At 42.5% G+C, this 24,880-nt stretch overlaps 1 protein-coding gene across 4 annotated transcripts in view; it reads right to left on the reverse strand.

The window, feature by feature from the left end:
* LOC145938765 (uncharacterized) overlaps positions 1–24,880 on the reverse strand; it is a 197,174-nt gene that overhangs the window by 28,228 nt on the left and 144,066 nt on the right. For 3 of the 4 annotated variants that reach the window (XR_014425726.1, XM_083042515.1, XM_083042514.1), the window contains 8 exons: positions 24,374–24,597; positions 20,665–20,848; positions 14,169–14,298; positions 12,428–13,442; positions 10,846–12,026; positions 9,283–9,558; positions 439–743; positions 3–313 (listed from right to left, as the gene is read on the reverse strand). Coding sequence is in view for 3 of the 4 variants with exons in the window: in XM_083042515.1 (XP_082898641.1) it covers positions 3–313; positions 439–743; positions 9,283–9,558; positions 10,846–12,026; positions 12,428–13,442; positions 14,169–14,298; positions 20,665–20,848; positions 24,374–24,597 (3,626 nt within the window). In the remaining variant the exon portion in view is untranslated. The remainder of the gene's footprint in view (positions 1–2; positions 314–438; positions 744–9,282; positions 9,559–10,845; positions 12,027–12,427; positions 13,443–14,168; positions 14,299–20,664; positions 20,849–24,373; positions 24,598–24,880) is intronic. The other variant, XM_083042516.1, reaches the window with a different exon arrangement.

Below are 24,880 nucleotides of genomic sequence, written 5' to 3' on the forward strand. Positions count from 1 at the left end.
ACCTTTCTTGATGAGCAAGCTAGTGACTCTCCGTAGCGCCTCGCGAGTGCTGGAGGCGGAGCTGTGCTTACTTTGGCCGAAGTATTTGTTGGGCGTGATGTTCGTCGGCAGGGTGAGCGGCTTCCTCTGGTCCCCGGTGCCGGGTAGCCGCGCGTCATAGGCGTTGTTGAGTCGCTCCAGATGCTCGATCGACGCCGGTCGCGGCTGATTCGTCTTCCTCGTGGGATACCATCCGCGATTCGGTCCTCCCGCCAGCCGGAGTAACTCGGTGCCGATTATGGCCTGCTCCAGGCCGGGATTGTTCCGCCGATAACTAAAAGTGTAACATAATATGAATAACTTTGTAAAAAAAAAATCTTCTAATATTTTGCAATTTGAATCGATCATCCTTTTATCTCCTCGTCACACGAGGGAATAAAATACCACGTGGATGCTCACCCCGTAGCCGTGGTGGGTGCGTACCAGCCGGGTTGCCTCCTCGACTGCGTCGGGTTGCCGGCGTGTTGCGGTGTTCTAGGAATGTCGCTGCCTCTGGCGAACACCGGGGTCTCTGGTAGAGAGCACGACGTCTGCATCCCGGAACCGGTGCTGGTGGTGACGCTGCCGCCTCCGCCGCCGCCCCCGCCACCCCCGCTACCCCCGGAGGAACATGCCTCCGCCGATGGCGAGTGCCTCTTCGTGAACGGTCGCCGACGCGAGGGTCCGGGTAAATCAGTAGGCAGAGTCCTTCGTTCCACGGGTACCTGGGACAAAGAGACAACTCGTTAATGAGGGAATATACCAGACGATTAGAGCCTAAGATTTAATCTCAGAATTAAAATATGACTAAGGGAGATATTATCCAGCGAAATTATATTAAAAATAATTATTTTGTCATCAGAAAGAACCATCTATTTCTAAATAAAACGATATTAAATTAAATGACAGCAATGTTAAATTAAATTTTATCATAAAAATTTTAAGTTTCTTTTTTTATAAACGTGACATTTATAATCAATAGCTGGCGTTCTTCTTAGAGCAATGGCATTCCGTACGTGTTTGCGGTACGATAAAGATAATTCAGACGATTGACGGATGCTGGTATTCGCGCGTTGGAACACGTGGTGCAATGAATATAATCCCCGACTATCGTTCAAAAATGCTCTATTCGAGTACTCATTTCCAACAGTTTTGATAAAAATACCTTTGGCTATTTTGCTGGTACCGTGGTACTTCGGGAGAAAAGAGATAGCGCGAAAAAGGGACGCCCCTTTCCTTTCATAAGAATTTTACCACCGCGGTAAGGATTATAATTATTGCGCCGTAAATCATTTTTATCGCACTCCATTCGAGCATCGCCGGCGCTAGAAAATCCTTGCCGCAACTTTTATTGCGGCAATAATTATTAACCGAATGCGCTGCATTTCGCGAACTTGTCGCAAGAAATTTTGCCTTACAAAGAACGGCATTTAATGTAAAAATAATGCATTTCTGTGTATAAAGTTGACAACAATATTTTGATACTTGATTCGGTTTGTTCGGAAAACTGAAGATCGATTAATGTAAATTTTTAATTTTTATTAAAAAAATCAACTCAACTTGAAAGAGATCAAATTATTTATGATAAGTAATGTATGAATTGTTTGGGTACCAAAAGCAACTTTAAATGTTAAAACATGCGTTGGAACCTTTTCTTCGTCCGAAACAAAATACAAAGGACCTTTGTATTCGAAAATCTTCTAAAATTTAACGGGGAAAAATGTTCAGAATGCCCGGCAGCTGCTATAAAGAAATTATCGCGGTGCAACGTGTTGAAAACACGCAGTTGGTACCGGAGTACAACATTGATGAAAAGCTAAAAAATTACGCATTGACGGAAGGATTGATTAATCATCGATTGTAAGCGTAGCAGGTATAATTGAATACTACGAAAAAAATTGAGGAGCTATATTACGGCTGATTAGTCTCTTGTATCCGATTATCCCGGTATCTGATCTTCAGCATCCAGCGCCAGGATGCCTGTGTTGTTAAGATTAAAATTACCGCAGTCGACTTCATTCGCCGACAAAGTGAAAGCTCGTGGAAAGGAGAGAAAAAAACGGGGGGACGAGGGGCAGAGGGGGGCCAATATTCCTAATGAAAACTTTACGCAGTTCAGCTAAACCCTTTCCGCCCTTTCCTCGCTCGCCCTTCTTACAGTTTCTCGTCTGCATCTTTTCTCTTTTCCTCTTCCCCCTTCCACTCCCCAGTGCCCTGCTCTTCCTTCGTAATCCCGACAAACTTCCCTCTTTGTCCGTTCCTCCGATAATGTGGTGGAGTTTTTCTTTTGCTCGTCAACACAAAGTCTCGACACTGACGGCGTATAAATTGCGCCTTCGTTACCTCGCAAGAACTCGCTGTCGACGTTTGTTTACATCTTGCCGCACGAATAGAGGAAGGGGTTGTTATCGTCAATCCGGGGAGAGACGATCCGCAATATGCGTGAGAAGAGTTTTATCCTCCTATCACGCCATCAAAATGTACATCCCGCGGAAAAACTCGGGATGGTACATTTTTCCTCGACAAGCACGTACTTCCGACAGATCGCACATGCATTTTAAGATACATCAAATATGGAAGAAGATAATGTACGATGAAGAAGAATAAACACTGATTTCGGAATATTTTCCCATCTTCTACCTATACAATATCTTCCTTCTAGTTCTAAGACTTTTGCACAGACATAGACTGCTGTAGAGACTTCGGAATTAGACGAGTAAGACCTACCCCCTGTAGAAAGGAATACCTTATTCGCGCGCAGATCTTTTTTTTATACACACTCCAATTAAAGGAGCGGAATCTCGGAGCGCCTAAGGGCTGTACAAACTTATTCATTCATTCATTCATTCCGTAAGATCGCGTCGAAAGACCAGGGACCCTTCCTCGGTACGAAAGGTTTTATTTTCATCCTTCTGCTCGAGAGAGCAAGGACGGTCGGCCAGTTCGCGTTAGTAAGTAAAATAAATTCGGGTCATTTACTCGTCTCGCAGTCTTTACTGTTGCTCGTCCTTTTCCAATTAAATGATTTTAAAGTATAACCCCCTTCCCTCGTTTCATTATTCGGATCGAAGGTAATTGCGTCTCGCAGCCGGAAAGATGGCGAAACAAATCTAAATATAAAAGTAAGCGAGTCGGATGTCGATATTCTCTTGCTCTTTCTCTCTCTCTGAAAAACTTTTCACGTTGCAATCTGTCCTCTGCGTCGCTTCTTCTCTTCACTTCTGGCAAAGTTGTCTGGTTATTCGAAGTGACTCGTTGCAACAAAGTTTCGCTGACACAACGATGTTACGGGAACGTGTAGAAGCACGTATCCCGTGACAAAGGTTCGATAGATCACGTCTTCTCTCGTGTAAAATTACCACGTGCGGCAGAGACCGACATTAATCTTTAAAGTAAAAAAAATTTTAGGGGGACAGAGTTTATTAAAAATAAAATCTCGAATAGAGATTTATTTAAATTCTTGATTTCGTACCAAAGAAAATTTGTGCCCACTGCACAACTAATCAGTTTCAAAAGAAATTAATTCTTCCTTGAAACTGACGCACCATCCGACTACGTCTAACTTACTAAAAAAAATTGTTGTGTTGGTATATTAATTTTGTATGAAATATATATATAAGAACTCGATTTCGATATTTTATTCCACAATCGCAGCGATATAATATGAATTTTTAACAACCTCGTTTATATCTTTTTGATATACGCGGCGATGAAAGATAAAACACAATCTGCGAGTGTATAAAAAGGGGAAAAATTATACTAAAATATCGATGACACGTCATATTATTTTCAGATTTATATTCGAAACTTATTAAGGATTTAAAATTCAGAGGAGTCCGAAGAATTGTGCCCCAACGGCATAAATAAACGAACGTCTCTCACAGAAGAGCAATCGGTCCTTCGGAGGTCTTCGTTCTCTCGAAATACGTCTTTCGAGTCTCATAACGCGATTGAAGGATGTACTCGATCGTAGGAATAAAATGAGATGGGGGAAAAGAGGGAGTAAAGGAAGGATAAGACGAGAAGGGCGAGTCGGTTTTCCCCCTTTCCTGTTTTCATCCCTTTCAAGCTGCATAAGATATCCGCTTTCCTCCTTCTTCAATACACGATGGGATATAATGCAGAAATAATTTGACCTTGTCGATGAATCTATGCATAATCGATCCGGTTCGGTTCATTCTCTTCAAAGTCAGATTGCGCGGGGGATGTACGCTTATATAGAGAGAACGCGCGAGAGGAAAAATCTATATATATTTTCCCGTAACTTTTAAATTTTCCACATCGAACACGCTCATTGGATTCTCAGGAACCGAAACTTCGGGAAACTTCAAAAGTGGATCTTATACTTTAATGGAATTTTAAGTTACAGTTTTCGAACTTGGATCTCTCGACAATTAAGCCTGCTCAAATTCCGTGTCCGAAGGTCTAATTTCATCTATAGAGAGATCGATCTAGAGAAATCAGGGGGATATTGCGATATCGTTGACTCTCTCTTCGAATGGTTCGAATTTATCGCGGACGAAAAGAGAAAGAGAGAAGAGAATTTAAGGGGATAAACATAATCTCCGACTACAAGGAACCGACTTTAGACGCGATAATTCGGGGACACCCTGTAGAGGGTTGCTCTGCACAATGTATCTTCGCGATATAGCTCGTGCGCAGATTGAATTCTATCTACGACAGGATTACAGGGATACACGATGCGACCCTCCTCCTCCTTTCCCTTTTTACCCTCCTCCGCGACATTGAGATCCTGTATTCGAAAGCTGTATCAGAGATCGGTTAGAACCGCGCTCCCCCTGTTCGAAGCTTTCATTTCGGGCTTTCGCTCGATCGACGGTTTCAAGGACGTATCGTTGAAAAAAAATTGCCAATATTTGCAGCCACAATGAGAGCGAGCTTTCTACCGTTTTCTCGACTCCGTTTTCTTCCCCCGCGTTTTTTTTTCTCTTTTTTTCGCGTCGAGCTTCCATCCCGATCCCTGGCCCCAGACAGGGGTGCATAATACAATGGTAACGACTACGTACAAGGAATGGTGTGTCATATAGATCTTTCTTTTTAATCGAGATCACGCGCTGATAGATTTTTATTCTCTCATGACAAAACATATACACTGATAAAATGAGAATTTTCTCTTAGAATTTATCATGAAAATTATGGTAATCGTGAGACAATATATGGAAAGAATTTTATAAGAATTTTTCTGATTAATATTTATCGCACACTAAAAATAATAATATCTATCACAATAAAATATTATTACAAATTAGAAGATATTATAAATAATATCATTTTTATTGTGAAAAAAAAAAGATCAGCGAAACATAAAAGAAGCGAGGTAGATCAGTGAAACACATTCTCTTATACTGAATCAGTAAAAATGTCACTGCTTTGATCACATTTCATTTAAGAGAGTACCTTCTTTTCTTTTTTATCTCTATTAAAATTTTTACTTCAGAGAACGCGAGAAGAAAGGGCTCTGCAGTTTCATCTTTCACTATTGAATCTCTGGACTTCGGTGCAATTCGCAGGTTATTGCGCCGATAAAACGGTTCACTCCAACGATGAACGTCGGTCATTTCGATGATCGAGCACTCGGTGCAGAAGGGTCTTTCGCGATGACAGAGAAACGAATGGAATATCGCGAGACTATCGGCGAATTCATTTTTCATAAACTCGTGGTTCCTCACCGATTACAAAACCGTTATTAATTCGAGTTTGAAAACATCTATTCTACTCTATATAAGTTGACCCTTCGTATTTCGCAATTATTGCACGGTGATAAAATTCAATATTTTTAGGATATCGCGTATCTGTTTTGCATATCGATATTCTCGAGAGATTTTCTATTCGTTTCCCTTCATTTTTTATCTTCTTGTCATCGCAGAAATATTTCTTTTCCTTTTTATATTTCGATACATATCGAGATCTGAATTTCCAAGTAACGTTATACGAATAGAAAAAAAGAAGGGAGGAGAACAAACGGATGGCATGCGAAATGTCGCGGCAACGTTCGCGATAAAAATTGCAGGGCGGTCACAGAGAACGAAAGAATTTTACGGCGAGAAAACGGAATAAATCTGTTTGAAATGTATTTAAAGTCGAGAATGGGAAACGCAGGGGTTTGGAAGATATGTCATCGCAGGGGGGTGTTCCAAAAGAGATTCGACTATATCGTTTTCTCGTGGTTGACATGTATTTGAATATGTAATATGTAACGAGTACACGCGATTGTTATCACACGACAGGTATTGTTCCGTTTGTATTTCGCATTTCCTTTTACCCCCAAAAAGACGCCGAACAACAAAACATAATTCTGTCCATATAAATATCATAAAAAGTATATCAATTTTTTCAGCAAATTGAAACAAATTAAACCAGATGCAAATTCAAAGAACGCGCTCGATTCTTACAGGATGTTACAAAATAATTTTATCTTTTTAGCTTTTTAATTTTTTAATTTTAGATTAGTACATTAATTTTAGTATATTAATATTTAGTACATATTTGATATATTATATACAGAAATTATAACTTTTCCTTCGCGATGTATTATTGGGATAAAAAATTCAAGTCTCGAAATCTTGGAATTCTAAAGAGAAAGTTCAATGTAAAATTAAATGCAGAGGGATTTTTACATCCTTTTGTACGCGATGTACAACTCGTTGGCGATTGTCAAGAATCACCGGCTCTCAAAGTATTTAAAGTATTTTAATTAACGAAAGACCCCAGTTTGGAAACCAAACAAAGAATCCGAGCGTGTCTGGATTAATCCCGACAATTCCGAGATACGTCCTGCTGTATCGAGCGAATCTGCATCACATGTTCCCTCGAAAACGGTGCAACCCCTATGTCCTCGCTGACGCCGTTACTTTTTCATTATGCACAATGCGCATAGAGAGACCGAGAGACAGAGAGAGAAAGAGACATGGACATTTTATTTATCATAGGGACACGCGCGCGCCCAGGTCCCTAGTCATTCATCGGCCTCCCTTTCTCGCTCTGTCCCTTTTTTCTCCGCCGGGCCATCCCGCCCTTTTTATCCTCTCTCGCAGCCTCCCAGTCGGTCCAGCAGACGAGACAATACGCGCGCGTCACACAACGGTGGAAAGAACGACTGCTTCTCTCTCTACGTTTTCATCCCTCGTGTGTACTTTTTTCCAAGGACTGTCTGCTGCGAGAGGGTGCGCGATATCTCGTCGGGGAGATCTCATTGTCTCTCTTTCTCTCGACATACTGATAACTGTATAAAGTCGAGGTGTTGACGTGCGTAACGACCCGTGTATCATCATCGATAAGTAATCCGACCGTGGACACAAACATAACGACCGCGATCGTCGCGGGGGATATCGTGATGTGCTTTCGCACTTTATTTATCGTGGAAGAGAAAAGATTTGTAGACGAAATCTCTCTCTCTCTCTCTTCTGTGGAAAAATCATTTTACGCTGAAAGCGTCCTCTGGAGAAAATGTTACCCGTCGCGAAAATTGCGGTGGCTGGCGAATGAAAGAATAAAATGAGGGTGAATTAGCGTGGGAGTCTGACTATTTCTCGGAATCGTTGTACACGTGTGTCCCTCCCTGAGCTAGACTTCGTTCTCCCTCTTCTCTCTTCCATCCCTCATCACGTCTTTGATTTAATCCAGCAAAGTATAATTTCTCTTCTATCTTTCACCCTTTTCAAGTGTTGTGTAAGAACTGGAAGACACGTGTCTGAAAGAATCCTCTAAGTGATCGATTGGATTCCTGGAAGCGATGCAGATCCGCTTCGCGGATATTGAATTGTTATTTCGAGGAAATGCGCGAAATATCCGATATGCACGGCTTTATTTACGTAACATCATCCCTTAGCTTCCCCGCGTTGAGATTGTTTTATCGAATCTTTTTTTTTAAATTGTTACGATACGACTTATTCAAACTAAGCGTCTTCTTATTTTTTCGCGACTCTTGCTTGAATGACTAATAAATATATTAAATAATACAATATTAAATATATTTAATAATACAATATTAAATAATAAAAGTAGAAAGCTGACGACGTATTATATACACAAGACAAGTAATCGATGTACTATAATAAATTATTATGTGTATTATGACAGGACGCAATTAAAATCCGCGATTATACCTTGATCGATATTAATCATTCGTCTCTCTTTGTCGGCGAATTCTGAACGACTTTATATTATTCAAGTTTACTCGGATTATATCGAATTCGATACGTCGACACATCGAGCGTCTATTTATACCAACCGTTCGCGATCGAATTTTCATACTCGCGTCAAAGTTTCGCGTATGTACATATATGTACGCAGAATGAATCTGTGCATGTGAATACAGAGTAGTTTTCCCGGCGCGATGTCTTTCCGTGTCATCGATTCGTGGTCCCGAGCGCAGTTTATGCCGAATGTTGCACTTAACATGGAGATATTCCTCCGGTATACAATGAGAGTACATCGTAGTATTTTATTACGGCAATACGAGAAATTGGCACGTCGCCAGCATGTTTATTGCGTTCTTTCTCTCTTTCTCTCCCTATGTCTGCTCTCTCACTCCTTCATTCATTTCTATTTTTATCCCCGATGGAAGCTATTCCCAGCCCTCTACCGAGGTCGGTGGCTTTTTTCCCTCGAAAGCCACGTGCCCTCTCGACAGCACTTATTAGCGTTTTTATATATCATGTCATAGAAATTACGCGTTTATAAATATTTTCTATTATAAAGTGTATATATAAGCAATTTTTACTAAAGATATTAAATAAAAATCTATTTTTCTCCCTATATGCGTATATAGGATATTCTGAAATCACTGTATTCTTTTAATAGTGGATTCTTTGGTCAATTTGGAAATGATTTTTCCTGCGCGAAAATATCGAGGTATCAATAACTTTTGAGTTACAAACTCAAGATTGAAAAGAAAGGATGCTTACAAACTAAACTTTATGGAGTTAAAAGGCTAATAAAACTATATTCAGTTAGTTTCAGCTAGAGTTTACTTTAAAAGAATTTTAAGCTTACATTTTATTATAAACATAAGAAGAATGGAAGAAATTGGAAACTTGCAAAAAATGATCTCTCTCGACATTTTCGCTAAAATAAATATCAATTCCAAATTGGTCAGAGAATCTGCTATAAAAAGACATCTGATAGTTTTGGAAATATAATATAAATTATAAATTAAATAAGCTTAAATAAGCTTATACAGAAATACAATGGGCATCAAAATAAAAAAATGAGACTGTCGATGAATATTTTCAACCAATTTACCTCTCGCCTGGAATTACTGGTGGTCGGTGTGCGTCTCCCCCTGGAGTAGCCGGCGTCCATGGACCTGGTGTTCAAGGAAGCCTGCTCCTTCGGGTCGATGATCGGCGGGATACGATGAGGTGGCACCCTCGGTCTGTACTCCACGGTCCGGTTGTGGCTCTTGGACTTTGGCGGTGTCATCATGGCACCTTGACCGGCGTCCGAACAGCTCTCCTCGTCGGCCTCTTCGACGGGCGAGGGCGGCAACGGCGGAAACTCCATCACTTCGACGCTCACCTGCCGAGATAATAACGCGGTTGAAACTTCATCTTTGACGTGGGACTGGATCGATTTATTCAGGTAGCGCGGCCTGGAAATTCAACATCTAAACATCCGTGATTTCTGTTTGATCGCGAACTTTAGCCGTCAAGTTTCGCGATAAAGAATTGGAGAGATTAATTATTCGAAAGGATATAATCGAATGAATAGTTAAAATATCGAGCATTAATGTTGTCATTATCGAACCTTCCTCCCTGATGTGTGATAAACGTTTTCAGAGATCGGCACAAAAAGCTTCGACTAACAGAGGCTGTAAATGCAAATTTCCAATGGAAACTAGTTTGACCCAGAAACAGTTAATCGATGAAGGACTCTCGTGACGATACGCGTATGAATAGCCATTCACCTGGATGATTGTTCAACGAGTTTGAATATTTTCATCGACTCGTGCATTGGATCAACGAGGCCAATTCACAGCTAAATGATTCATGGCAAGCGCACGCTTACTCTCGAGAAATATCTTTAGCGAAAGATTATCCATTATTCTTTAGAGTTTTTTTTTTAATGCAAACGAAAATATCTCGAAGAGTCGCAATTCATTTACTTGAGCTCGAATCATTATTAATTACGTCGTTACGTAAGCAGTTAGTTTAAATATTCCAAAACAAAACGAGCTAATCAAGATTGCACATTACCATATAATCATAAATTCCGATATAAATTCTCTGAGAATTTTTCTGATCTCTTCTGGTATATAATTCACAATTCCTGTCAATATATTTTATAATAAAATAAATATTTATCTATTTAATATAGTGTATGGAGCATATGCCAAAGATATTTTTTTTTCGGCGAGTAGACATCCCGACCCGTACATCGCATGCGATAAAAAATGAATCTTTTACGTCAGCCAATTATATGTGGGAATCAGCAGCAAAAACGGATTCGCGTGCGGAGGAGAAGGGAGAATTCGACCCCATAGTTACTTCTGCGTTTCATGACGAGAAATACGATGCCGTTGCGCGGCATCGCTAATGGAATCCTATATTACAGAGCTACGCTCAATTTATATATGGGGAGGCGCTCCGGTCTCAGATGCTCGGCGCCTCCTCTACTATCGCGGCTTACGCTGCGCATCCACCGTATATATTTTCTGTCTTGCATTTTTCACGATGTAGATGCACCTTAGTAGCCCTCTGCCGGAAGGGCGGAGTCTTTATTTCCGTTTCATCTGTCTCCTTCTCGCTCCGCGTTTTGAGCGACGCGAAATTGGTCCTCCTGACCCAGAGCAATTTGTCTACCTACCTGGAACTCCGGATTCTTCGAGTCCTCCAGGATTGCATCGATCACGTTCTCAATCTGCTTCTGATCGTTCTTGTGGCTCTCGATGCCATTCTGACGCAGACGTCTGCCGGACGAGTAGACGACGTCGGCGACGCCGTTTAATTTTCTCCGATCGGCAAAGTCCGCGTCCGAGCTGGCCTTGGACGTTTCGGAGTCGGAGCTGTACTGCTGTTGTTGCTGCTTGCCGCGGGACCTGCTGTCGAAAGGACTGCCGTCGACCATCATCGGTTTCCGGCCGTCGTGTATCGGCTCGTTTTCGAAGCTGTTGCGCTTCGAACAGCTGTTCTGCCTCAGATCGCCGTTTCGCCAGCGCTTGCTCTCGCCATACGATTCGCTGTTCTTCACGTTCTCGATCTCCTTGATCGCGTCGCTCACCTTCTCCAGCTGCCGACGGTTCTCCTTGAGCGCCTTCTTCACGATCTGATCCTCGATCAGCAAGTTCACCGGGATCTTAGAGGCCAGTCGCTCGTCGCTCACCGCGGCCCCGAGCTTCTTCCTCGTCGCTTGCGGTTCGCCGGGATACGACTTGTCGATGTCCAAATTAGGCGCCGTCGGCAGGACGTTGCAGTCTCTCGATCGATCCAGACGTAACCGATCTGTTTGATCGTCGTCGAGCGGCGACGGTGGTAATCGCGGTAGCTCCATGTTATCGCGTTCCTTGTCTTTGTCGAAGACGTCGGATGTTTCCTCCTCTTCCACGGTAATCTCCAGCTGGGCGCGACTGTTGGGATCATTGTTGATTGCCGGCATCGAGACGACCCGGATGAGATCCGGAGGTGGCACCGAGGCCGCAAACTCCGGCGGCGGCTCGTCCAGGCCCTCGAGCTTGCCTTCTTTCAGCAGGCTCTTGATGTTGTCGAAGGTGCTCGAGTATCGTTTCACGTCCGACAGTCGGCCGTCCTCGCCGTTCTCGAAGGACATACTCTTGGTCTTGGTCGGTGTTTTCGGTAAAACTTTGCGCTCCTTCTTGCGGCCGCGTCTTATAACGTACGTGCCGTTCTTCGTGAGCTCCTGCGGCCGTATCTGATCGAGGTCGTTCGTGGACGAATCCGAGTACGGCGAGATCAGATCGTCATCGGTCGTCGATAGCCGTGGATCCTGCCAATCGTCGAAGTCGCGCAGTTTCGACGCGGAACCTACGCCTAGAACGAGTTTAATTATGTGAGTTTATTTACGTTTCCCCAGGATAGATTCAATATTTAATCGTGAAAATCTTGTCAATCCTAATTTTCGCAAATAATTTCTTTCGAAGAAAGTTCTAACAATACACTTAATTTTGAATAGAGTAAAACTTTTCCAATACGTCATATTAAGGCGTAACATGATAAAATATATTAAACTTTAACTTTAAATTTCTCAAAATTATGACATAAGACAGAGACTGCTGGAATTATATTCAGAAAAAAAAAAGAATCTGGAGAAATTACTCTCTTTATTAGATGTGAAAAAAGCTTTCTGAACTGTGTAATCTTACAATTATTATTACGAAAGATTTCGCTCTATTGTCTTCTCGAGATAAAAGAAGCGAGGGGGAGGCACTTACTCGAGACATCGCTGCTCTTTCGTCGTCTCCTGCCGACGACCTTGGTGCTACCGGGCGCGTACAGGGGATCGTCCTCCAGTGACACCTCCCACGCGATGGAGTGCCTCTTGCTGATGGGTGGCGGTGGCGGCAGCAGCTCCTCCAGAGAGTCATCGGAGAAGTGTTCCTCGTCGGACTGCGTCCTGAAGTCGGCCGAGTTGCGGGCGGAGAAGTCCGAGTTACGGGTGGAGAACAGGTCGGAGTAGCGTTCCTCGGAGCAGCGGTCGGACGTAGGCGCGGAGTATCGCTCGCACGAGTCCGCGCGCGAGTAGGAGACGAAGTCGAGATTCCGTATGGAGAACGGGTCGGAGGTCGGCACGGACACGTGGTCGTTGGAGCTTGCGCTCGCCACCGCTATCGAGAAGTCCGAGTGGAAGCGCTCGTTGGACGTGGAGTTGGCGCGGGAGAAATCGGACGAGTCGCAGTTGGCGCGCATCGAGAAACGCTCGACGCTGACCGAGCTCGAGCGGGGTATCGACGAGCGGCTCTCGGACTCGGAGTTCCGCGAGAACCGACCCTCGCTCGAGTCCGAGTCGTTGCGACTGCGGCGACCGCGTTGCGCCGCCGACGACGACGTCGTCACGTCCTTGGCGTCCGAGTCCCGGTTCATCAGTAGACGATCCTCCACGCTGCTCGACTTCATGATCTCGTGATTCTGCTGACTTCGTTGCTGCGACGAGTGCTTCCTCGGCGGATGGGACGTCGCGCGATCTCCCCTCTCGGGGCTGTCCCTGTCGCGTCGCTGACGGTTGTCCAGGCCGGCGTCGTCCAGACACTCGTCCGAGGAGCGGCGACGCACCTCGCGGTGCTTCTCCACCGCGCTCGGGTTCGTCCGCGGCGGGATCCAGTTGAAGGACACCTTGACGTCGTACGGCAGACTGGCGAACTTGCTGGGCGGACTGGGCAATTGGGCCAGCCGTAGCGACTCCATGGTCCCGTTCTCCCAGCCGTAGGGCCGCTGGTGGCGGGTCTTGGGCTGTCGGGATTCATTCGCGATAGAACGTTCCGAAAATCGCTCCGATTATTTTTTCATCTTTTCGTCAAGGAACATTCGATCGATCTCTCTTCGTATTCTTTTGGGGCATTTAATATTAAATATAATTAACTTTGAAGAATAAGGAGTTTGTTATTTATCACTAGCATAATCAAAAGTGTTCGGAGACTCTTTTCTTTCGTAATCTTTAGCAAAAATTCATCAAAAAGTAAGAAAGATTTCATTATTTAAAAGAGATAAGAGTATAGAAGAGTCTCGCCCTTATATCTTCACAATGGACACTTTGACATTTTATCGCACCGATATTTCAACTCGGTCCAAAGAAACGCGGAAAATCCCGTTGTATATCACGATTTGCTCGTTGAAAGCTCACCGAGTGTCTCTCATCATTCATTCCACCCCGAAAGTAGTGCATTCCGCGACGGAATCCTCGATCGTTCGTGATCGAGGAGAGATCAGCTGAGCGCGACGTGTCTCGGGGGGGGGGTGGAAAAGTTTCGATTTTACGCGGTCGGCATCGTAAATCGGCATCGTTACGACGAGCTCCGACGAGGAAGTCGCGAGATTACGAGCGTCCGGGCGCCGATCCGCGGAATACGTACGCGTTTCGGGCAACTCGCGTCGTCGTAAATAAACCAAGTTATCGGAGACGATCAAAGAGAACGAGCGAAAGAGAGGGAGAGAAAGAGAGAAAGAGATGGTACTCACGAGGGTAGTCTGCGTGGTAACGGCGTTTCCATGCCGCATCATGCTCTCCTCCACCATCCACTGTTGCCGGCCGTTACTTCGCCGCTCCTGGCCCACGACGTTTCTCTTGGACGAGTTTCCCGGAGAAACCCTGGCCGACAAACGAGACGAAAATGAGATAGAGATACGGTATTATATCGTCGATCGAATCTCGCTAGCTGTGTGCGTGATTCTCGTAAAGCTCGTACGTAATTTAACCCGGTACCCAGGCAACTTTGAATGTTAAAATATGTTGCTTTCTCCGCCCGAAACAAAATACAAAGGATGATTGTGTATTCGAAAACTTCCTAAAATATGACGGGAAAAAATATTCGAGGTCTAGCAACTGCTATAACTCATGTTTTTTCTTGTCTTAACGAGTACGATTCAGAACCCTAACGTCTTGCACCAGAATTTGATATTTTTAAAATATCTTCAATATTGAAAGTATGTTTTTTTATCTCTATAAAAATTGCAAAACTCTTTCAAAAAATAATCAGCAACTATAAAACTATTAAACAATTTAAATTTATTCACCTCACGATTGCTCCTTTGTTGCCCGATGCCTCCACGGGCCTCCTTCTCGTACAAGTTTCAAAACACTTGCACTCGCGTTATTTTTTTTCGTTCGCGACGCGCGGCGACGCCCGGGTTTTAGCTATCACAATCTTCGACGCGTTTGGGTAAAACGCGAGACTCGCGAGAGCTTATTTGCGCGCGAATAAAACCGAAGCTCCATTTTCCCGTCGCCGCTTTCTCCAAGACCCACTTTTCGCAGGGGTTTATCGAAGGAAGATGATCAAGAGAGCGACTTGGCCGCGACGCACTCAAGTCGCCGAAGGATGCAGCGAGACGAACATTGAGCGCGATTCATCACGATCGACGAGATCAATTTCACGTGTGCGATCGCGATTATACGATGTCGGTACGTGCGACGCGATCGGATTTATACGATAATTAACCGTCAAAGACGCTAATTAATACACTCGTCCTTTCGCGGACCGCGGCAAGAAGCGCGCGACCGTTCATCACGAACAATCGAAGAAGAGCACTGGAGGTGGAGCTAGACTGGCACTGCCAGGTTCGGAACGCGCAACGATACGTCGCGCCGAGTCGTAGTGGTGGGGCATTGTAAGGCTCACGATCCTCGCGACGCAACGTACGTGCGGGGTTCAGCGAATCACGTAGCGAACTACATACCCCACCACTACGACCTGGTGGGGGTATGTAGTGATTCGCCGAGCTCCCACGTCGCGAGCCCTACAATGCCCCACTACTACGACTCGGCGCGACGTATCGTTGCGCGTTCCGAATCTGGCAGTGCCAGTCTAGCTCCACCTCCAGTGCTCTTCTTCGGTCGCGCGCTTCTTGCCGGTCCGCGAAAGGACGTGTATTAATTAGCGTCTTTGGCGGTTAATTATCGTATAAATCCGATCGCGTCGCACGTACCGACATCGTAATCGCGATCGCGCTCAATATTCGTCTCACTTGCGTCCTTCGGCGACTTGAGTGCGTCGCGGCCAAGTCGCTCTCTTGATCATCTTCGTTCGATAAGCCCCTGCGAAAAGTCTTGGAGAAAGCGGCGACGCGAAAATGGAGCTTCGGTTTTATTCGCGCGCGAATAAGCTCTCGCGAGTCTCGTGTTTTACCGAAACGAAGATTGTGATAGCTAAAACCCGGGCGTCGCCGCGCGCCGCGAACGAAAAAAAATAACGCGAGTGCAAGTGTTTCGAAACTTGTACGAGAAGGAGGCCCGGGGAGGCATCAGGGAACAAAGGAGCAACCGTGAGGTGAGTAAATTTAAATTGTTTAATAGTTACATAGTTGCTGATTATTTTTTGAAAGAGTTTTGCAATTTTTATAGAGATAAAAAAACATACTTTCAATATCGAAGATACGTTTTTTTATCTAAAAATTGCAGAACTCTTTCAAAAAATAATCAGGAATTATATAACTATTTAAAAGAACCTTAAAACTCTGCTCAAAACTATTAGAACTCGATGTGTAAAAAAATGTGAAGTTGGCACCCCTATTTTTTGAAACTGATTTTCGTTATCGTAATGACCGGAACTATTTCTAAAAATTATAAAGAACTCTTCCCTTATTCTAAATAACTCAGAACTCTTAACAGAACTATGATAGCATAACACAGGGGTGCCAACTTCACACACCCACTTTAATGTTTGCTTTACTTGGTAACTAAAAAAGTTCTCTCGCAATGAAAAGACGCGGAGCGATATTTTCGTATGGCACAGGAATGTTTGCAAAACTCGCATGACAATACATCATCAGGGAGAATGTGTGTGTGTATCTGTGCGCAAAGAGGGTAAAGTTTTTTTATCCTATTAACCCTCTTTCGACATATTTCCAAAGTTACCAAGTTACCGAAGGGGAACGTATAAATTCAAACAGTCTCCGCGGTCAAATAACGGAGTCGATGGAACATCGGGAAAGAATAAGGAATAGAGAACAGTGGAATATATTTAGTAGAGATTTGTCTTTATGTCGGCCAATCAATCTCTTTGTATTTTTTTCTCATTTTTTTCCAGCAAGAGAATCAAGATTATTGTCAAATTCTGATGATTTGCTCGCTAAACTTAAATGCATATAAAAAGTAGAACTAAAAAAATTATGCAATTCAAAGAAAAATTAATTGATAAATTTACAGAATTTAATAAAATAATTTTGTGTAAAAAAACTAAAAAATGAAATATTTAAAAAAATAGCTTCTTAAGAATAATTTCTTGTTAAGTTTAATTTACAAAAAAAATTTTTAATATAAAATTCTTTCGTACAAAAATATTTTAATTAATATTATAGATAGATATCTCGATCTGAATTCAAATTATTTAAGATTTTATATATATATATACATATAATAGGCGAACAGATACTAAAATATTAAACGTTTTCATTTGACTTTTATCTTAATTCAATATCGCAACCGAGGCAAAATTTAAGGGAATCACGGCACGCAAAGGTAGATTAAACCATATTTTTAACACGCGATTTGACGCGACGTGGGCGAAGAAGCGTCTCAATCGCGTGTCGTCGATCATATGTATGACGAGACATGAATAGAGCGAACGATGACGACGAAGACGATGTTGAAGAGCGGAATTTGATCGACTTCGGCTCGTTTCCAGTCGATAAACGTTGCGTCGCCTTCCTGGCGAAGGCGTCGAGGAAGATGGTGCCCCATGTGGCAACGCGATTCGCGTCGTGTTATTTTAATGCAGTCAATCGTCCGCAACATGACCCGTCTCGACGATACTCGCGATTAGGTTGCACTTACTCTCTTGCGAAATACGTCTTGCAAAACTATTGCCGAAGAATTTGCATAACTTTATCCAAAGCGTAAGAATCTATCATATTAAATTATTATCGAAGCAACAAAGAAGTGTGTTGCTGCCATGGCGATAATTAAATAGTAAATCTTCACTAATTTGTAAATAGTGGCGATACGATAACACCCTATTGTGAGATAAGTGCGGGACAATTATTTAGGAAAAAGAATAGAATGAAAAAGAATGGACAATTTATTTTTTAAAAAGAGGAGAGAGATAAGATATCGCGAGAGAAAATATTCGGACGCTGTGCAAAATTCGTGGACACAAAAAAAAAAATAAAAAAAAAAGAAGGTAAACCTCCTTTGCGCGAAACAAGTTTACCGTTGAGACTTTACTTTATACTCGAAAGGGAGAAGTCGTACTGTGATTTTCTTGCGTTGACGACGAGGAAACGGGGAAGCGAGGGAACCGTTTTGCCGGAATGACGAGCGTTCTCTAAGGAGAGGAGAGGCTTTCCGAGATAGGAGGAGAGAGAGTCTGTATTTCGAGAGGACGGCGGAGAAGGAGCTCGAATGCACTTCGCAGATGCTTCCTCTCCCGCGATAGAACGGGTAATAGGCATGAAACGCGGTGATTAGGATCGACAGGTACAACGAGGACGCCGTCGACGACGGCTTAAGGACCCTGCGCATCTAACAAGAACAACTCATGGCTTCGAAAGTCAGCCAGATAGGCGAAACTGCGAATATCATGCAGACAATATTCTGTGCTAAAATCTCTATGAAGATCATGTACCAAACTTCTTTGTACTTTTCACTTATAACAATATACATGATTATTATTTTTTATTCGCACAGTTATAGTTGGAAATAAATTTTGCTATATAAATGCATAAAAAAATATATATATGTATTTTTTTTTACAAAATTCTCTGAATTTTAATAAAATTTCTATTTTCCTGATTTTTCAAGAAATCCTTGAAAATTCCAGATTTTTTTAGATTTTTTCCAAAAACAGGTGTTGTGTATTAAGTTAATTTGTCATAATGGGTCGAATAAAGTTGAAATATAATCGAGGTCGACAGCAAGAACATTCCTTTCAGTCGACTCTGCTTTAAAGAGCAATCGTCAGCGATTGCCAGCGAGCGTGCAGGTGCGTTTTATCGATGCAGCCCGGTGGAAAAACGGCGAGAAACCGGCTGTGCTTGCTCGTTTACGGCGAGGCAAGTGGCTGGAAAATTTTCGCAACGCCTAGAAGTGGGTCTTCTAGGTACGCGACTAGAACCGAACGTACCTCCGTTGATGAAATCGACGGGGGTAGTTTTCCGGAGGAACGAGCGCCTGCAAAGAGGAAACCGCGCGAAGTGCAACGAGCAAAGCTCGTCGTCGTCGAGGAGAATGCAATCGTGAGTTACGCGAAAGTAGTGTGAATGCATGGAGAAGGGAATGTGAGAGAAGACGGAATTTAACTTCGCTCGCCGACCGGTTGCGAGAGGAGAGGATCAATCCTGTTTGAAATAATGCGCCGAACAAAGTTCGAAGGGGACGGCGATGATGGAACCCCCGGAATGGCGTCTGCTTTTCTGATGAAACCAAGTTACACCCGAAACTAAAACCCGAAGCTATGAAAAAGTTCGGAAGGTGGATCCCGCCTTCTCGTTACGGAAACGGAAGTCCGTTCTCTCGCCCTTGAAATGCGCGAAGGGGACTCGCAGATGTCCGAAGAGGACACCGAAAGAAATTTAAATGGATCCTCTTCGCTTCGAAGAGGGGAACTCCATGAGTTATCGCCGCCAGTTACGTGAGCGAAATTATTTACAGCTTTGCGAGTTTTTTTTTTTTCTAAAGAGTTTTCTCGCACGCGACGTTTATTCCGGACGCGACTTTGCTCATCTAAGAGTAGCCCGAATCTGTAAACGCAATTTGTAAATTTTCATATCACTTTAGAGGGTCGCGCTGACATGTAATTTTAATGACAGAGTCGAAATTTTCCTCCAATTTTCAACTTCAATTTTCTCACATTTATAGACTCTAGAGGATATTTTAATAGATTTAATTTATAAATTGAACTCCAATTCTGTATCTCAAATAGACAGTAAAAAAATAGTTCTTCACTTACAATTAGAGATTTAAAAAAAAAAACTTTTAGCGAAACTATAAATGAAAACTATAAGTTTCAAAAAGAAATTAATCTAACTGTGCTTGAAATATATCAAAGTAGATGTTGGATTAAAAATTGAGATCAAAAGTGAAAAAAAATTTACTCTAGATTTTTTGATGAATTTTGTATGATTTTCCTTTAAGGCAATTTAATATTTAACATTAAGTATCTTGAAAGTTATATTCCAGATTAAGATTGTGCGAAAAAATAAAATCTACTTGGATCTAATTAAAAATCGTAAAATTGTTTTACTTAATTATAACATATTAATATCATCCGAAAATGTCGTACGTATTCAGTTATTATACTTTCACTGCCACAGACGAATCCGGTGACGCGAGTCGAAAATCAAACGAAAGTTTATGGCAAGAATCTTGTGCACGTCTATTGACAGACGAGATACATCAGGTCAAGTGTATGAAAACATGCGACTCCGATGGCGAAATCGATCGATCGACACCCGACTTTCGACTGATTTGTTTCCAGCCGATAAACGACGAAACGGAGGCCTCTCGTCGGCCTTTTCAATAAAGAAATATGTTTCTCAAGGTACTTTTATTGAAGAAACCACTGCATGTCTGCGATTTGCGCGGAAATATATATTATACACGCATTAACTAAAAATATGTATAATATATTATATATTATAATATATATAAATTTAATATATAAATTTATATATAAATATTTATACAATATAATTACATATACATATAATTATATATTTATATATAAATTATAAAATATATATAAAAATTTCATCATTTTGTTTCGACATTAAAGTATTTAGTTTCCCGAAAAATAAATCTAATTGAAAATTTAAATAAACAATTACAAGATATCGCGTAGATCATCTGTGACTTTTAACGATTTAATTTACATAAAATAATAGACACAAAATTAATGTAATAAAAAAAAAACTACGGGGAGGTGCGAGATCACATTCTGTTTCTTAAACTCGAAGGGAGTTATTTTTCATCGCAAAACTTTCGTTCAAATATCTCGATGCTTTGTAAAAGGGTACTTACATCGGCAGGAGAGTCGAGATGATACGTTCGGCCTCTTCCGGGGGTGGCGGAAATTCCTGCGTCGAGGAGACGCCCGCGAAGTCCTGCGGCTCCGGACAGTCCGGGACCGGGCGTAATGCTACCAGTGCCATCTTCGCCTTTCGACCGTTCATGCTCATGTAACCGTCGTCCTCGGATTGGTGTCCTATCGGCACACAAGTTTTACGATTACAAGTTTCTCGGTAGCGAGGAGACGGATCCTGGGGAGACGTCGGAACGACTTAATCCGCCGAACGTCCAGCTTATCCTAAACGGTCGGCGACTATTTCTATTACGACTCTTTTCGAACAGTTCAGTCGAGGGAGGAGGAGGAATTGCATTACTTCTCTCCGCTCTCGACGCTCTATTGTGATTCCGAAAATACGTGCCGCGTAAACGTTACCCCGCGATAAAAAGACGTCACACACGCGACGATATTTCAGAAACTTTCCTCTGAAAGCGCCTCGGAAATTGATCGCTTTAGCTCTGCATCGAGTCGCAATATCCCAGATTTGCGCATTCTTATTCCGTCGAAAGGATCGGTCCGGCGTTGGTGACCGAGAAAAAAAAACTCTGCTTTTCTACTTCGATGTTTCACATCGCGATGTAAGACGCGCGAAAGGGTTGCGGATTTTCCCCGAAAAGTCTCTCGTTAATCAGCCGCGATCGCTCGCGAAGGTGCACAGAGTAGAGGGATGCTAATGGGATGTCGATTTGAATTTTCGGTGAACCGTGCACGAGACAGGCCTGCCTGTCCATCCTTCTCTCTATCTATCCTTCCCGCGAGAGCGGGAAATGTTACGTGCTTTCGTGCCGATTTTCCGCGAATTGAATGGCAGACCGCCAACTCGGCGGGTTTATGTTGTACGTCCGCAGGAACGCTTTCCGATGGTAATAAAGAGAAAATATGTATTCTCCAAAGGCCGAGAGAGAAAGAGAGAAACGAAGACTCGAACGATCTCCCTGCCTGTGAACATCCGACGCATCATCTTTCTCTCGTTGCGAAATGCGTTTTATTATATCTAGCTATTTATTGGATTGGTTCATAAATAAGTTCCGCTGTAGATAATTATTGAATCATTTCTTCTGAAAAACCATGGGTCAAAATAATCGCGGCAGATTTATACGTGCAACTATATAGCGAATATAAGAAAAATTGCAACAAAAAAGCGATCAGTTCTCATCAAAAAATGTGATTTTATTATACGATAATAATGCTTGACTACATATAGCTAAAATAACTCAGGAAAAAATTCTGGAGCTTTCGTGATCTATCTCATCCTGCTTATTTTCCAAACCTTGTCCCATCAGATTTCACTCTGTTTGGGTCATTCTAAAATTCATTAAATGATAAAAATTTTCTAATAATGCTGAGATCGATGAATTTGTAAAAAAAACGTTTTCAAAACCTCCAAAATTTTTTGAGGATAGAATTAATACATCAATTAACTAAATAATTTAATAAAATTGTCTAAATAAGAGCCGAATGTTGCTGCATCATTATAAGAGATATCTGATTCCATAATTTATTTGAATCATTTGTATATATATAGAAGAGATGCAAATCTAATTCTATACTCTATCATACAAAAGGACATAAATAATCCAAGCCGACAAGCGCGAATTTTATAACTGGATTAATTTCTTTGCTTCTTTTTCTTTGCGCATTGTTAAACGCAGGATCGGTGTCCTTAGAATCACGAGTCCACTGTGCAAATTTATTCCCAGTTCAACGTGCAGCGGGAGTGCAAGAAAGTTAAATATCTTAGTTAAGGGTGACGAGTTAAATTGCACAAAACACACGCACACACACACACACACAAACGAATTCGCTCGCGTTGTCGAACGACTTTCAGCGACAACTCGCACCGGTATAGAACTTTGCGCTTCAAATGCGAGCCAGATATCTTTAGAGAGGCGGAAATAGCGTGCGAAGTTCTAGAAAGAGGCGTACTCGGTTGTCACTGGAAATTTACTATCTTCGCCCTGTCGATATAAAGCGGCGGGCGTCGCTTCTTCCGCAAGTTCGGAGCGGATGCTTCCTTCCGCGATGAAAATTTGTCGCGGGACCATCATCATGTGTCGCGGTTCTCAACGCTAGGCTGTTTTTTCCCAACCAATAAAAAACCAACGGACTCTCTAAATCGTATATAAAACGACGCGATATTTATTCTTCATTGAAATTTAATTTTTTATTCGCGATAATGAGACCTTATACGATTCGATTCGGAGGGCGCGATACATTGTTTGTTGTTATTATTATTAATCGATAACGAGCGATGTCTATCGCCGGTATGTTGAATTATTAATTACCGAGGTACGCGTAATAATAATTCGCAAATAAATAAATGTAATTATCGCGTGCGCGATTCGACAGTAATTCGCGAATTCGGATTGACGTATAAAAGCCAGCGAATTTCAGAAAAAAATCGTAAAATCGGTCTGGTGTGCGCAAACGCGTGAAAAATACAATGTGCATCGAACACGAACATTTTTTCGACTGGTTCATTCGCAGCGTTTTTTTCATGCACTATTTCGCGCGTTCAATGGCGAGGTATATGTCTACCTATATACATTTCTTCCGAAAAAAATTGACGGTTCCTGTCAGCAGTCTGTCAGTTCGCCAACGCGAACTACTCGAGGTGATATCGATTTTTCCGGCGATCAGACATGATCGGACAATTCCGATGCGAAAGTGTTCGCTCTGCACGTTGTGCAAAATCACGCGGAAAGAACGAACTCGAAAATTTATGCGATATTTTTCGATAGCTCCCGCCTCCCGCCCACAGAAAAGTTGCCAGAGAAGGCAAAATAAGCGGAATAAGCGAAATCGTGGAAATTGCGTGACGCTAATATAATGTTTAAATTTTCCTCGACTTTTCTTCGTCCCTATAAAGATTTTTTTTCTATATTTTATACAAGCTAACTCTCGTGTATACATCGCAGATTTAACGTTCGGTAATCGTATTAGATCATAAGTTACATTACTTCTATAATCTCGATTTTTCCTTGGATTCACCTCGGAATGGAATAATGAATCTATGTTAGGATGGTATTAACTTACAACCCACTCTCTATTACAATCGGAATCAGGATTTAGAGTCTTACGTATATGATAGTAGCGTTATACAGGGTTTCTCGAGGGAATTTTGTGGAATTTTGCAGTCCTCATAAACCGCAAAATTTCAAAATTCTACGACGTCGTCTTTGGACGATCGAGAATACGAATAAAGATACAAGTATCTAACAATAAGTATCACAGACGATCAGAGCTCACCTGTCATTCCCGCGCAAATTGTAAAAGATTTCACGCTCGGAGAGACTTTTAAATTCGTGATCTTACTAGTTTAAACAGCATTAGAAAATATAAAAGATACAAAATATTAAATAAATAATAAAAAAAAAAATATATATATAAGATATATGTATATACGATGTTTATAATTTTTTTCGACAGTATTGACACATCGTACTCTGACAGAAGAGACAGCTATTTCTTTCGCTTCTACCCCGACACTTTTTGCGCGCGAAGGAAAATAAATAACGAAACATTAGGAAAGGGGGACGAATCCGTGGTTAATCGCTCTCGGCAAATACGGGAACGACGTACCGTAGATGGGGCTCGGCTCGTCTCTCGCGAGGAAATAGAAGCTAGAGGACGGGACGAGATAAAGGGGAAAAAGGACGTTACCTAAGGACGGACTCTCGTCGTCGGGCGTGAGGCCAATACTCGGCTCCGTGCTGCTGCCGCAATCCCCGACGCCTCCCCCGCCGTTTCCGCTCCCGCCGCCCCCTCCGCCGCCGCTTCCGTCTCCGCCACCGCTGTCTCCGCCACCTTCGCCCTCCGCCTCGTGCTCGTCGTACTCTGAGAGCACCTTGTCCAACAGCTCGATCGATCGTTGCACATCGTCACCTCTGGAACAAACATAACGTTCGATTCTATAGAGATTATCACCCTTCTATAAACAAAACGCGACCGGATCACCTCCGAGGGAAGGATTTCCTCGTGACTCGGGCGATTCGTTCTTATAAGAGGAGCCGGGGGATCATCGCGTCGAACGCTCTTGTCTTTCGATTTTTTTTCCACTTTTGGATTTGTGGAATAAACGAAATGTACACGGAGAGAATTTTCTCTTAGAATTTATCCTGAAAATCATGGTAATCGTGAGACAATATGGTATGGAAAGAATTTTATGAG

The sequence above is a fragment of the Prenolepis imparis genome, unplaced genomic scaffold (assembly GCF_030444845.1).
Source record: "Prenolepis imparis isolate NDT839.2.m4 unplaced genomic scaffold, iyPreImpa1.0 SCAF_7, whole genome shotgun sequence".
Classification (NCBI taxonomy): domain Eukaryota; kingdom Metazoa; phylum Arthropoda; class Insecta; order Hymenoptera; family Formicidae; genus Prenolepis; species Prenolepis imparis.